This window comes from Lissotriton helveticus, chromosome 11 (assembly GCF_964261635.1).
Source record: "Lissotriton helveticus chromosome 11, aLisHel1.1, whole genome shotgun sequence".
Lineage (NCBI taxonomy): Eukaryota > Metazoa > Chordata > Amphibia > Caudata > Salamandridae > Lissotriton > Lissotriton helveticus.
In genome coordinates, this window is record NC_136072.1 from 1,068,145,935 (window position 1) to 1,068,161,812 (window position 15,878).

The window sequence follows — 15,878 nt, forward strand, 5'->3', positions numbered from 1 at the left end:
CCCTGGACACCCTCCTGCGGTGTGGAGAAGAGGTGAAGGTGAGCAGCAGGGCCCAGGCGGGCACACAGAGGCCAAAGGGTATCGTGGCGGCGCCCAGGGCCCGGGAGACGACACATTGGGAGCCGGCAGGCGGGAGACCCTGTGGGGCGCCCCAGGGGCACGTCGCAGCGAAACCTTGCAGACGGCACTGGGGGCCCAGAGATAAGGCCCCGGTGAGAAGACAACACACCACTATACCTGGCGACCGCCTTATGGGCACACCAGGCGCGATCCCACTGGGTCAGGAGGCCCCCCTGCCACGGCTGTAAACTGCATCACCGACCCAGACCAGAGGCCGCCCGGAGACCGATGGCTGGGCCTACAGGCACTGATCAGGGGAGCTACGGGAGAGGCGGTAAGCACTGCGGAACTCGGCTCTCGGACTGCACACAACGCCTAGGAAGGCCCCGAATGTTGGTGTATGCGACAGGGCCACACTCTTGACCCGGGAGGACAAAGGTGACGAAGATTCCAGCTCATGTCCGGACTGCACGCAAGTTATAAGCAACCTCCGTTTTCTACTGTTTTACTAGGGAGGCGGCTGTGTTTTATGCTTTATCCCTAGGTTGTTGAAGAACTGTACGGGGGTACAAGTGGGAGTGCGACAGACCTTCCTCCACCAGAAAGTCCTAGAGGCAGATTGGGTAGCTGATGGGAATGAAAGGGGAGGGCGGTGGGGTGGGGGGAAGTTGGGGAGATGATCACGTTTATTTGGGAGGGGAGGGGAAGGGGAAGAGAAGTTTGTTTTTATCATGTCATGTCGAACATACACACGCACCTCACGGAGATTCCCACCATAGGACGCAAGTCGTCATCAGACCTCATTACACGATACGCTCATGGGTGCCCCAGAAAGAGCAGTAGTGTCTAGAGATAGCTTCAAGGTCCTGACCTGGAACGTAAATGGATTGGGCTGTAGGATCAAACGGGGACTGGTTAATAACTTTGTGAAAAGGTCCGGGGCGGATGTCATACTACTTCAGGAAACACACCTGCGGGGCACTAGATGTGCCTTTCTGGCGAGGGGGCAATATAGAGTCCTGGCACATGCAGGGTTTACCTCCGGCTCCAGAGGAGTGGCGATCATGATTAGAAAACAACCACCTATGACTGTAGCACAGGTATGGACAGACCCGCAGGGAACATTAGTAGGAGTGCGCGGGAAATGGGGAAGGAAGGAATACACGTTTAATCCGCCTATTCCCCACCTACACTTCAGGCAGGTACACTAAGGGGAGTTTCTGACATTATCCTTAACGCAGCAGATACAATTCAAATCCTTGAGGGAGACTTCAATGACGTAATGAACCCCATACTAGATAGGACAGGGGACCGTGATAGGCCGCGAAGTGTGACACCACTAGCCAAATCCATGGCCATGCTCGGTCTACTTGATGTCTGGAGATGGCTCCACCCGGACGCCAAGGCATATTCCTTCTTCTCCGGAGCGCATAAAGTATATTCCCGCCTAGATTACATTTTTATGGCGCGACAGACACTACAGGTATCGGACACAGCTGAATACTGTGCTCACGGCGTGTCTTGCCACTCTCCACTGTTAGAGGTGGGAAGGTAGAAGAGGGAGGGGCCCAAGACACTCAGACTGTCGGCATGGGACCTACAGAATGTGGAACTTCTGAGGGGCCTGAGAGCGGACATGAAGGTGTACCTCGCTGAAAATATAGGCTCGGTGGACTCACGGGTAGTCCTCTGGGAGGCACTTAAAGTGGTACTCCGAGATAGGGCACAATGTAGACTGGCAGAGGAAAAGAAAAAAGTCCAGGCTGAGATTAGGGAACTGGAAACACGGATACTGACGATTGAAAACGAACACCTGCTAACCGGATCCTGGGGCAACTTCGGTGCCTTTCCGATCTGCAAGTTCAGTATAGGCAACTAGTGACAGGTGAGGCGAAATCGCAGGCGCTAGCGACTCTGCACCGGCTATACGATGTAGGAGACAAATCCGGGAGGCTCCTGGCATGGCTAAGCAGGAAGGAGAGAGGAACGATGGGTGGAAAAGGTGAAAGATGGTCAAGGTGGATGGGCCCGTACAGATGACAGAATAGCAGGTACTTTCGCTGAGTTTTATAAGGCCTTCTATGCCGCACGAGAACTAGGGTCAAAGGACGATGCACTGCAATACATGGCGGATATCAACCTCCCAGAGCTGGAGGAGGCTGACCAAAGAGATTTAGAAACCGATATAACGGAGGAGGAAATTAGGATGGCTCTGGCCAGGTTCCGCACGAGAAAGGCCCCGGGTCCCAATGGCTTCCCGGCGGAATTTTTCAAGAAAACGGCGGATCTCCTGACCCGTCACTTACTGGGCCTCTTCCTAGACGCTGAGGTGGAGGGACAGTTCCCGCTGGACCTTAGACAGGCCACAATTGTCCCAATCCACGAGCAGGGGAAACCGGCTGATGACTGCTCGTCTTACCGCCCCATTTCCCTGCTAAATGTGGAGGCGAAATTATATGCAACCATTCTGGCTCTCCGCATGAGACGGGTCATACCAGGGCTGGTCCACTTGGACCAAATGGGGTTCATCCCGGAAAGGGCAACTAGATGTAACTTGAGGCAGACTCATAACTGGCTCAAAGAGGTGGAGAACAGAACGGAGCCGCATTGGTTTTTATCTTTGGACGCAGAAAAGGCGTTCGACGCTGTCCACTGGCCTTTTCTGGAAGGAGTACTAGAACGCATGGGATTTGGGCCCAAATACAGGCGTAAAATTGGTCAACTATACACCGGCCCTAGTGCTAGAGTCAGGGTTAACGGGACACTATCGGAGGCCTTCCCTATACAACGGGTCACCAGGTAGGGATGCCCCCTGTCTCCCCTCTTGTTTGCCCTCTCTATTGAAGTGATGGCTTGTGCGGTTAGACAGAACATAGGGATTACGGGATTTCGGATAGGGCAAGCAGATGAAAGCGACGAAAAACTGTCCCTATACGCGGATGATGTCCTGCTTTATATTACACAGCCGAACAGTACTATACCGGCCCTGTTTGCCGCACTAGATAGGTACGGAACCAAGTCTGGGTACCAGATCAATTGGCACAAATCAACGCTCTAGGACCCCCAAGGAAGGGATGAGTGGCCCAATCTACCTGAGAGACTTCAGACAACTCGACAGGGATTTATGTATCTGGGGATATTTGTCACAACAGACGGCAATCTCTCCTACGAACGCAACATTCATAGCGTCATACGCAGTTTTACTGAAGACGCAAGCAGATGGAAATCGCTTCCTCTGACGATCCTTGGGCGGGCAGCCATGTTTAAAATTATCTCACTTTCAAGATTCTTATATGCATTTCAGAATGAATACTTCCCACTGAAATGTAAGGTCTTCCGGGATATTCATGCGGAATTGAGATCATACCTATGGCTGGATGAACAACCTAGAATAGCGTTATCCACCCTACAGCGACATCAATATGATGGGGGCATTTCATTGCCCGACCTGGAGGCCTACTACTGGGCGGAACACTTGACACCCATTAATGAATGGATACATGCACTGCCACACACCCCACATATGCATTAGAAAGACACAATATGGGTACTCGCACATGCATATACTACATCTACGGAGGAAAGGGGCAGGCCAGATTGCTGCCGGCTACTAAGATCCCGCTGGGAGCATGGAAAAGGGCAACAAAGGCAATTCAGTGGGAACACAAAGCAAACTCCACTATGGAACTGCACTTGGCTGAAGGAACTTAGTAAGCTGAAAGGGTTTCAGGGATGGGATGCCATAGGCATCTCCACATTAGGAGACATAATTAAAAAAGGGGCGCTGCAATCCTTTCCGTCACTACAAAGAGAATTTGGCCTCCACCACTCCCAGGGCCAGATGTAGGTCACCAAATACCGGTCGGTAACGGCCGAATTCGGCCGTTACCGACCGGTATTTGGCTTTTGAGATGTAGGTGGGTCTGAATATACAGAATCGGTATATTTACCGATTCGGTAAATTTACCACTTCGGTATTTTACAGAATCGGTAAATATACCGATTCTGTAAATCCATATGTAGGTGACACTCCTAAGAGTGCCACAGGCCGTTCAGATTCGGTATTTTACCACCCAATCCTATTGGGTGGTAAAATACCGAATTCAGGTGTGCATGCACATCTGTGCATGCACACCTGTGCCATGTGACACACAGACATTCCCTTAGGGCAAGTCTGTGTGCCACATGGTACACATGCCTGTACTTGGGGTGCTAGAGGGTGTCAAAGTGACACCCCCTGCACCCTTGTAGGATTCGGTATTTACCGAATCTGTAAATACCGATTCGGTATTTCACATTGATTCCTATGGGCTTCAAGGCCCATAGGAATCAATGTGAAATACTGAATCAGTATTTACAGATTCGGTAAATACGGACTCTTACAGAATCGGTAATTTTTTACCTACATCTGCCTCCTTCCTATTTACCGACTCTTAAATACCGATTCGATATGAGTCTGTATTTTAGAGTCGGTAAATAGGAATTACCCACATCTGGCCCCCAATTCTATAAATATATGCAGCTGTGGCGTGCGTGGAGGTCAGAAGGGGCGCAGATGGAGGCACTCCCTGAATACACTCCTCTGGAAGGCCACCTGCTACAGGAACAGATCCCCGGGAAGGCGGTCTCCCTAACATATAAAACTATCATGAATAATAGACCGAACAAATTAGAGGGCCTCAGGGCCGCTTGGGAGCAGGAAGTTGGGGAGATGGATGAGGTGGACTGGGGTGTGGTACTGATGCACCATAGGGAGGTTGTGATTAAATCACGTCTCCGTTTGATCCAATTCAAGATCTTACATAGGTCTTACTTTGATAGAGTGAGGCTGCATAAAATGGGGAGGGTACCTGACCCCTGCTGCCTACGCTGCGGCCACGATTGAGGAGATTTCTTTCACACGATTTGGTCCTGTCCCAGAATTCAAAAGTACTGCAGGGCAGTCCTCGCTGAACTGGGAGAGGTCCTGGAGACGGACATCCCCTCGGACCCGAAGCTAATACTCCTGGGGATGACCAATGATGTGGACTTGACACGCCCATTGCTGATTTTTCTAGGGCTGGCCTTGGTAGTGGCCAAACGGGATGTAGCCAGGAAATGGGGGGCGGCAGACATACCACAGCTAGAGGAATGGAGGAGGGGGATGGACCTATACATGGCGGCCGAAAGGGTCACCTAAAAAGCAAGAGGATGCCCTAGGAAGTTTTGCAGGGTGTGGGGCAAATGGCGACAGTACCATGGACTGGATGGGGGCTCTAAAAGGCTGCGATCATTTGACTGTAAGATAGCCATGGAGGGGATGGGCCTGCAGGATCAGGAAATGTTACCAAAATGGACTCAGAAGACTGTGATGGCTGAACACTGGGATGATGATGAGTGGATCCTGAACTACGAGGGAGGTGGAAAGGGTGGGGAGGGGGATGTGTGGGTATTGCTCGATACTGACATGCTTGTCATATGTTTTTCCTGGCTGTATAGCCCCAAAAATAATAAAAATGGTTTAAAAAAAAAGATTGTATGGAAGAGTAGAGAGAAGGGACTGAGTAAGAGTGGAAGGGTGCAGGCAGGACGAAGGATTCTCAACTAGGGTCTATTATCTGGTGGATTACACATGAATGGAATACTTAGAGTTTTAAACAAACAATTATGAAAAACAAGGTCCAGGTCCTAAATATACATCTACCTTTACAACAGGTAACTGGTGTGGTACCAGAATATCATTGTCAGACTTTCATTTGACATATCCCCATTAGACTTATTGTTGAAACTCTACACCGTTATGGCACAATAGTTTTATAAATAATATTTAGGACACCCTATTTAAGTCAGGCTATGTTTCTGTACATGATATTCTGACATTCTGGGTATAATGCATTCCAAATTGTGTTATATACTGAAATATATGTTCTTACTGCTTAACATATCCTGTAATGAAAGGACATAGTAGGACAAATTAAGAAATACTGCACCCGTTAAAAGAGAGAGCATAAGTCTAGACATGAGTTCGGAAGCACCATGGAATCGGCTTGAGTCTGGAAGATTAAAGGTGGATTTTAACAGTGGCAGAGGGCTGTTCTAGAATTATGTTACCATGTCACTAATGCTGGAAAATGTTCGATTTTAGGATCTCTGGCTGCAGAACCCTGTTGAAAATTAATCACCAATACTTATAATGTTAATCTGCTATTGAATTGGGATGGCCTCTTTCCCAATTAGTTTAGTTTGTATTTCTGTAATACGCCACTAAAAACAGACTATATAGACAACATATGGTTCTCAATGTAAATCTGTTCTATTTTTTCCATAGGAATTTTCAGGCTTTTAATGCTGCAGTAATCGGTAATGCTCCACTCTTCCAAGTAGAAACCATTTTATCAGCTCCGGAGGTCATTCTTCACCCAAATTCCAATGAAATCTACAAAATGTTTGTTCAGTGTATCAAAAGTTGCGTTGAAACCACCAAGGTATATATTTTTTCAAAAGATAAAACTTCTATAATGCTTTGCCATTTTGTAACTGTAGAACCGGTCAGTCACTCATTGTGTATTCTTGGAGCATATGTGGCACTGAAATTTGAAAAAGTATCAGTTATCTCATATATTTTTTGTTGCACAAGAGAAAACATTCCCTAAACTCAGCTTGTACTTTGAAAGAAAATTGCTATCAACCTTCTTGTGTTTTTTTCAGTCTTCACTTCCTGAAGGCAACTAATCTTTGAGCTACCCTCTAAAGGTGCCCACTCTCCTCTCCGTTTTACAGAATCTTAAATGCTCACACAAACATTTAATCTACACAAGAAAAAAAATACAAGTATACCTTTCAATAATTTTTACATTCCTCTGTATTAACAACAAGAAAACACAATCTATGGGTGCTGCCAGCTTGTCCAGGCACTTTTACTTAAATCTTTATTTTCAAGTTTAATTAAATTAGGGAGGTATTCCATTTACAGGTCATTAAGGTACATACATCAGGAGTATCGGAACCAAACGTACAAAAGGTCCTTGACCTGCAAGCAAGGCCCCCCCCCTCAATCCATCGTGGTCAATATGACCATACGTTATAGTAACACTTAAACCCGAACCTTACCCTCCACCCCCTCCCTCTTGAGCATCCATGATAGGTAACTTTCAATTTTCTTTCATAACAGATCATTTCCCTCATAGAGTCGTTATGTTCATTGCCACTCCCCACTGATCCCACTGATATTAATACCCAAATATTCAACGGTATCCGACCTAGATTTTGCAGTGCTTCCACCGGATGGTTAGCTAGTAGGCCCAGCGGGAACGTTGATTTTTGTGCATTTACCCAGAGTCCAGTGATCTCCTAGAATTCCTGCATCTACCCTAGAAGGATCGGAACCAATTCTTCTGGTTGCCGGAGGTAGATCATGGCATCATCTGCATATAACAAGTGTATATGTTCTGTACTGCCCACAGGAATTCCACAATCCTGGAGAGTCTGCTGAAGTTCAATTGCCATGACAAAGAGTAATGGTGACTCGGGGCATCCCTGCCTTGTTCCCCATTGTAGGACTATTGCTTCTGAGATATATCCTCCAGTACGTTCCCTCACCCTCTGGGTTGTGTATAACAGCTTGACCCAATGTGTGCATGGGGTTCCCAGTCCTGCTTTGGTTATTACATTCCACATATACTCCCAGTTAAGGGAGTCAAAGGCTTGCTCAATATCTAAGAAAGCAAGCGCAAAGTCCTCCTCCTGAATAGCCAGGCATTAACATAACATAATGACTAGGAGCTTAAGATCAACATTCAACATTGATATGGGCAATACAAACTTGGTTCAAGAGGATCTTTTCCCGTATTCAGTATCACGGCTATAAGGGCTTCGGACATTTGGTGTGGTAGCTGTCATCGTTTTTATGCTTCATCAAACACCTGGCCATACATTAAGATGTTTGGGAAGTTTTTATAGAATTCGGATAGGAAGCCAACTCCACCGGGTGTCTTTGCTGTGGCTATCGATTGTAATGCTTCTTGAAGCTCTTGCTTACTTATTTGGGCCCCCATTGATAATTGGTCATCCTCCGAGATAGTCAGTAAGAATAGGTGATCTAGGTATTCCTTTCTGTCTCCCACCCCAGTTGTCTGCTGCGGCGTTGCGTATGCCTCAGATAGATGAGCCTGATAGACTGAGTTGATATTGTGCTGAGTCCCAACCAGTTGGCCTTCATGATCCCTGACAGCAGGATTGGCTGTGGGCCAACGCTGCTTTAATCAGGTGTGGCAACATTCTACCCGCTATGTCATCTTCCGGTTACCAGCGCTGTCTACCTTTTTTCTTGTCAAATTTTTCTAACTGGTCCCGTAGCTCACCTAATTTATGTTTCTGTCAATCCCAGGCTACTCTTTTTGAGGTGGCTTTAGGTAAATCCTTTTCAATTTCTTCGAGGGCTTTTTCTTGTTTGGCTAAGTCTGTTTCAAGGGTGCGACTGACCCCTACCATAGTTGATAGGCAAACCCCTCTTATAACTACCTTCATCACATCCCATTCTATTTCTCTGGTACCTGCTGTCCCCCAGTCTTCTGTGAAGTAGTGAGTTAGAGATGTATGTAGAGTGCTTTTGAATATCAGGTCCAGTTGGGCTTCAGTGTTCAATCACCACAAGGGAACCCTGGGAAGTAGCCTATCGAGGGAATAGGACAACAACGCTGTGGAGTGATTAGAGATGTACCGGGTCAGGTACTGTATGTCACCTAGTCCTGAGGATGATCCTTTCATATTAGAGCAAATGGATCGAAACGTCGTCGACTTGAATTAGTAGACATACACGCAAACCACTGTATATATTTTGTATGTGCTACTCTGGAGAACACTTTTTTGGCACTGATATTACTAGTGTCCAGGCTGCTCTATGTTTTTTCTTTGCCTGTGGAACCTCTCTTCTCTATTTATCTATCCTTTTCTCTCTCAGTACGGCACAGGATTGTGCCCCTTACTTGATTATTAATTGTTCCATTTTGTTTACTGTGTGATTAATTGACAATAAATCCCTGGTCCGGCTGGACAGGATAATTATATAGCTACCACTGTGTTCTATATAACATTTGGTTTGAAAAATTGCTTAATTTGCTTAGGACCCTTGTCTTCTTAAACACCTATCCGGTGTGCCACCGTCATTTGTATAAAAAATTAATCTAAATGACGGTAAGTGGCTGTGGCTGGGATGTAACAGGAGTATGTACGGGTATGCGTGTGGCAATGGCGCCATATATTAACCAGGCCCAGGTTTTGTTGCACTTGTTGTAACTTTGCAGTTACCCAGAGTTTAATTACCCATCCAGGGCGGTGACCTAGCCATCTCTCCACTTAATTGACAATTGAAGTCCCCAGCCATATCAATTTCTGTGTTGGGGGCTATCTGTGTGCCTGAAGCACTGATCCCAGGAAGTTCCCACCGTCTGTATTTGGGGCATAATATTAATAAGGCACAGATGATGTGCTTCTAGTGTCCCTTCTAGGATTATGCATCTGCACTCTGTATCTCTACTTACTTTAATGGTCTGGATTGGGATTTCTGGGGCTATCCTAATTAAAGCTCCCCTTGCACATCCTGGGTAGGATGTGGCAAAGATTTTTCCTCGAAAATGCGTAATCAAGAGAGAGAGAGAGGACCAGATAGCTAGTCCTTATCCCCGGGGTTATATATAATTTTAATCAAAAGGAGACTAGCTTATAATTTAATAAATAAATAAAGAGACTCCAGTATGTTTCGTCATGGGGTGGGAACACCTGGTGAGTGTGTTCAGAAAGCCCTCACCCACCAACCTAGTTGGTGGCATGCTTCATCATCGGGCCCACCCAGTGACACCTAGTGTGTCCCGGGTGTGCTTCGACGCCTGATTACAGCGGAGCAGGTATGTTGCTGAGTGTGCAGTGAAGGGTGTTATGAAAGTGATGTTTAAAACAGCTTGGCGGGGGTCCCAGTACCCGAGGGTAAATTAGACTTTAATACCTGGGCCTCCGTCAGCGGTTAAAAATAAGGCTGTTGGAAGTTAGAGGCGAGTTACGACCTCCCACATCCGGTGGGTCAACATGTTTCAGCCAGTGCCTTACGTATATGCTGGCTTTCTTCAGGACCTATGTTAAAAAAGTGGGTATAATTAAACTAGTGGGTGTGTGACTCAGACTGTGTGTCTACACGCCCTAAGGTGTTTATCTATGTGTGAGAGGGGGGATTCACTTCTCAAGAACACCTGTACATGTAACATATAGACAGACACAAAACATACAGGGAAAAAAAGAGTGTCACTCGGCTGTATGGTATTAAACACATCCGATTGCCGTCACTAAAGCGATTGGAGTGTAGGCTATAGGAGGCTAAGGTGTAATGGTATTGGTGGTACCATTAGGTGAGAATCGCACATATAATTCCTGGAGTGAAGTGGCTAAAACACGGATTTCACATAAACAGTGCATATGTGTAGAGCGGCGCAAGAACACGTTCTTACGCTAGTTTTAGCAAGTTTTGGCCTCAAGGTTGAGAGGTGGCAGGGGGTTGGCCCTATGGGGAATAAAAGGTTGGACCACAGTGATTAGGAAGACCTGTAGGAAAGAAAAGTAGCGCTTACCCATGGTAGTGGTGGTTGTTTCTCATACTCACAGCATTTCTGGGCAGAGCCTGCTCTGGACCTGTGATGCCTCCTTCGCATACCGGTAAGTAATGGCCATTTGTGCTTAGTCTTAAATACTGTGGTTAATTGGATAACCAGATGCACCTGTAGGCTGGAGGTAAGAGTAGAAAGACTCGGATAGCCGAGTCATGGTACCAGAGGGTGCCCTCGCGCGCTGTCAGCGCATGCGCAGTACTCGCGTGTTTGAGGACGCATGCGCGGGAAGTGTCTCAATCGCGCATGCGCATCAGTATGTGACCACTAGGCTGTGTGGTCCATGCGCGAAGGGATAGTGTGTCAATTGCGCGCATGTGTCGAGCAGACCATAGAACACAGCTATCTATTGGCCAAGAGGGGACAGTTTGATCAATTTGTACGCATGCACTAAAAGTAGAGTGCGGGAATTACGGTTGACCACAGCGACAAATAAGTCAATTTGTACGAGTGTACCATAAGGGGGAGTACGACTATGGTGCATTGTATGGCTGTGGCAAAAAGAAGGTTTTATAAGTATGCACTATAGAGGGTAGTACGGTTATAGTACATTGCATGACCATGGCACGAGGTCAGGGGGGGGGGCAAAAAGAAAATTACTCAAAATGCTCAGAACTGGGGGCTCTACCTCGAGGGAGGTATGTTACCGGGCGACAGGTAACCGGTTCAATGTGGTGGGTCATTAATGTGTCAAGGAGTTCCAGGGAATGGCATCGTTGAGGCCCTGGCTCGCTGTTGAAAGGCGGTATATCCATCGTTGTTCTTTATTCAGTAGTTTTTTGTCATTATCCATTGCGCTTTCCGGGACTTGTTCAATGACCGTCCAGGTTGGATGTATGACGTTACAACGCATACTTTTACAACGCATACAGTTACAACGCATTTTTTACAACGCAAAAACTTTTACAACGCATACCATTACAACGCATGATTTTACAACGCTAGTACTTTTACAACGCATGCCATTACAACGTAAGTATTGGTAAGTATATAATATTTTTTTTTAAATTAATTGTAATTAATAAAATTTAATTTAATTTAATTTATTTAATTTTATTTTTTTTACCTTGTACCCCTGTACCCCAAAAACCCAAATTAACCCAGAAACCTAAAAATACCCCTGTACCCCAAAAACCCAAAACTGTCCCTAAACCCTAAAAATACCCCTGTACCCCATAAACCCAAAACTGTCCCTGAACCCTAAAAATACCCCTGTACCCAAAAAATGAAAACTGACCCTGAACCCTAAAAATACCCCTTTACCCAAAAACTGAAAACTGACCCTGAACCCTAAAAATACCCCTTTACCCAAAAACTGAAAACTGACCCTGAACCCTAAAAATACCCCTTTACCCAAAAACTGAAAACTGACCCTGAACCCTAAAAATACCCCTTTATCCAAAAACTGAAAACTGACCCTGAACCCTAAAAATACCCCTTTACCCAAAAACTGAAAACTGACCCTGAACCCTAAAAATACCCCTTTATCCAAAAACTGAAAACTGACCCTGAACCCTAAAAATACCCCTTTACCCAAAAACTGAAAACTGACCCTGAACCCTAAAAATACCCCTTTACCCATAAACTGAAAACTGACCCTAAACCCTAAAAATACCCCTTTACCCAAAAACTGAAAACGTAAAAAAAACAAAACATATAAAATATTAAATATAATTATATACTTACCAATACTTACGTTGTAATGGCATGCGTTGTAAAAGTACTAGCGTTGTAAAAACATGCGTTGTAATGGTATGCGTTGTAAAAGTTTTTGCGTTGTAAAAAATGCGTTGTAATGGTAGTGCGTTGTAAAAAGTGCGTTGTAAAGGTTGTTTACCTCCAGGTTAGATCATTGGGAGTGTGACAGTGGGTAATGAAGTGGTTAGTCAGTTTACTTATGTTTTTCTTGCATCTTATGGTGCTGCGGTGTTCTGTTATTCTGGTCTTGATTTTCCGTGTCGTCATTCCGACATAGCGTAGACCGCATGTGCAAGTAACCAGGTATATCAAGTTGCGAGAATTACAGTTAGTGTGGCTCCGTTGAGTCCAGACCTTGTTCGGCTCCAATTCCAGGGTTTTGGTGTGCATGGTGAGGTGGCATACACTGCAATCGTTGCAGGGATAGTGCCCAGTGACCTTGGGGAGGCCCCATGCGTTCAAAATAGTGTTGGTGGGATGTTCCGGGGGTTGTCTTGGGCGGGTGTTGACCAGGCGATCTTTCAGATTGTTGCATCGTTTGTATGCGAATCTTGGAGTATCCCATTTCCTTTGTCCGGAGTTGATTATTTTCCAATGTTTTTTGATAATTTTTGTCACTTCATTGGACGCCGTATTGTAGGTGGTAACACAGGTGATGGGTTGATTGTCTTGGTTTTTGACGACAGTCTCCAGTAAGGCTTCGCGGTTCTGGTTCCTAGCTCTCTTCTGTGTTTTCTTGATGATTGCTTTGGGATAGCCTCGATGTTCCAGTTTGGTGGCCATTTCCGAGGATTGCCTTTTGTAATCCGAAATGTTGGTGCAGTTTCTGCGTATGCGTAAGAACTGCCCATAGGGCAGGTTCTCTCGAAGTGAACGTGGGTGAAAGCTTGTGAAGTCAAGCAGTGAGTTCCTTGCAGTGGGTTTGTAATAGGTTGTCGTGGCCAGGGTACCGTCATTGGCTGTGATATCCAGGTCTAGGAAGGGTAGTTGACTGTTGCTGGCCGTGCAGGTGAATTTTAGGTATGGGTCCCTATTGTTAAGCCAGATCATGAATCTGTCTAGGTCAGTCTGCGATCCCTGCCAGACCACCAGAATATCATCTATATACCTGCGCCAGTTCAGGATATGATGGATGAAGGGGTTGGTATCTGTAGCAATGTGGGACTCCTCAAAGTGGTGGACATACAGTCCTGCTATGCTGGGGGCGAAAACACTGCCCATAGACGTCCCATTTGTTTGTAGGTAAAGGGTGCCCTCATATTCGAAATAATTTTCTTTGAGAGCTAGGGTTGCACACGCCATCACAAAGTCTCTTGGGGTATGGTGTGGCCAGGGGGCTGCCGCGAGAATGTCATGGAGTACAGACAGAGTTGCATCTTGAGGGAGGCTCGTATAAAGGCTCTCCACGTCCAATCCCACTAAAAGTTGTGTCTGTGGGTTGAACTCCTTATTGTTTATGACCTGTAAAAGGTGCTTAGTGTCTTTAATATACGTGGGTGTTTTTTGCACCAGGGGGTTCAGGAAGAAGTCACAGTATCGTGACAGTGGTTCTAGTAAGGAATTTATGCCCGATACGATGGGTCTACCAGGAGGGGGGAGAATGCCCTTATGTACTTTCGGTACTGTATAGAAGTATGGAGTCCTGGTATGTTGGGGGCATAGATAATCTGCCTCCTGTTTGGAAATGTGTTCAGCATCTGCTGCCCTTTTGACTAGTGTGTGGATCGTAGTCCGTAATTCTTCCGTTGGGTCATGCGCCAATCTGCGGTAATTCCTGTTGTTGCTCAGTAATCGGCGACATTCCGTGTCGTAGTCTTGTTTGTCCTGTAAGACAATACCTCCCCCTTTGTCCGCTGGTTTGATGACAATCGTGGGGTTGTTTTGTAGGCGTTGTATCGTCTTCCTGTCTTCCCAGGATAGATTGTTAAAGTGGTTAGTTGGGTTGAGTCTCTCTACATCATTGTATACAGCCTGTTCAAATGTCGCGATTTAAGGTGGGATGGTAGAGGGGGGTGGCACAAATGTGGATTTTGGTCAGAGGCCAGTGACATTCGGGTTATCATTGGTTTGCTCTGTTTCGGGAGTTGGTTTCTCAAAAAAGGATTTTAGTTTGAGTTTCCTAAAGAATTGGGCCAACTCCACATGTAACTTGAATTTGTCAAGTTTAGTGGTGGGGATAAACGATAGGCCTTTTTCCAGTACCGACTGTTTTTTGATGGTTAAGGGTTGCTGGATAGGTTGAATACCAATGAGGGTGGGTCATTGGACCTCATTGTTTGCTGGTTCCCGGTGTTGTCTCTTTCGTCTTCTGGCGTGTGTTCGAGCTCACTGGGTTCTCCTCTCCGCCCCAGTGGACTTGTGGTTGTTGTGGGTTCGTTCTTCTTCTGCCCCGAGCTCTTCGGCCCTGTCCTAAAAAAGGAATGTGTGGTCCTTGGTTGCCTGAAAATAGTGGCATGGGTCCAGGAGGGTACATGGGCGGGTAACCATAATAGGGATTTTGTATGTGGCCGAAGTTTGGTGGGAAGCCGTGGAAGTGTCCTTGTTGTCCTCCTTGCCAAGTGTTCGGCCAGCGTTGTCCTCGTCTCCCTCGTCCTGCCCGTTTGTTTGAGCCAGTGCTGGAATCGCTAGAGACAGAGCTGTCATCCCCTGAGGTGTTAGACATGCTAGTGTTCTTGGTCTGAGGGGTGTAATCATCTTCAGAGTACGGGTACACTTTAGCATAGCTGAATTTTTTTAAGGTCTTTGTCAAATTTTTTAATTTTTGCCTGAGTCAAATATTCCTTGTATTCATTTATTTCTTTATTCTGATCGTCCAGTTTCTTTTTGTAAGCGGTTATGGTGGCCTTGAAATGGCTTTCTGTGGCTTGGATTTCGATCAGAAACGCCTCTGATAGTCGCTTGGCTGTTTTTATGATAAGGATCATCCAGTCCCTGGTGCAGTGCCAGGCGATCTGGGCCCAGTCCTTCCTAAAGGTGGAGTCATTGAGGAAGATCCTGGGTGCGTTGGTCACTAAAAGTCCCCTAGGAGCCGTATTGGTTCTGAGATATTGGGTCAGGATTGTCCCGTGAAGGATAGTGCGTATTCTGTTGCGCTTTTTCTCGGTAAGGCTCTCCCAATCGGTGGTCTGTGCGATCGTGCTTGCGATGTTGAAGTCTGCTTGGAACGATGGGTCAGAGAGGATGTCTGCCACATCGTTTTCATCAAAGGTCAGACCATGGTTTTCTGCCATGGTGCTGAGCTTGCTCTCGCAGCTGTGCGCTGCCTATGAGAATGCGTAATCAAGAGAGAGAGAGAGGACCAGATAGCTAGTCCTTATCCCCGGGGTTATATATAATTTTAATCAAAAGGAGACTAGCTCATAATTTAATAAATAAATAAAGAGACTCAAGTATTTTTCGTCATGGGGTGGGAACACCTGGTGAGTGTGTTCAGAAAGCCCTCACCCACCAACCTAGTTGGTGGCATGCTTCATCATCGGGCCCACCCAG

At 46.3% G+C, this 15,878-nt stretch overlaps 1 protein-coding gene across 2 annotated transcripts in view; it reads left to right on the forward strand.

Annotated features, from left to right (window-relative positions):
- DNAH10 (dynein axonemal heavy chain 10) overlaps nt 1-15,878 on the forward strand; it is a 2,445,728-nt gene that overhangs the window by 719,008 nt on the left and 1,710,842 nt on the right. For both annotated transcript variants that reach the window (XM_078667623.1, XM_078667624.1), the window contains one exon: nt 6,368-6,524. In XM_078667623.1, the coding sequence (XP_078523749.1) occupies nt 6,368-6,524 (157 nt within the window). The remainder of the gene's footprint in view (nt 1-6,367; nt 6,525-15,878) is intronic.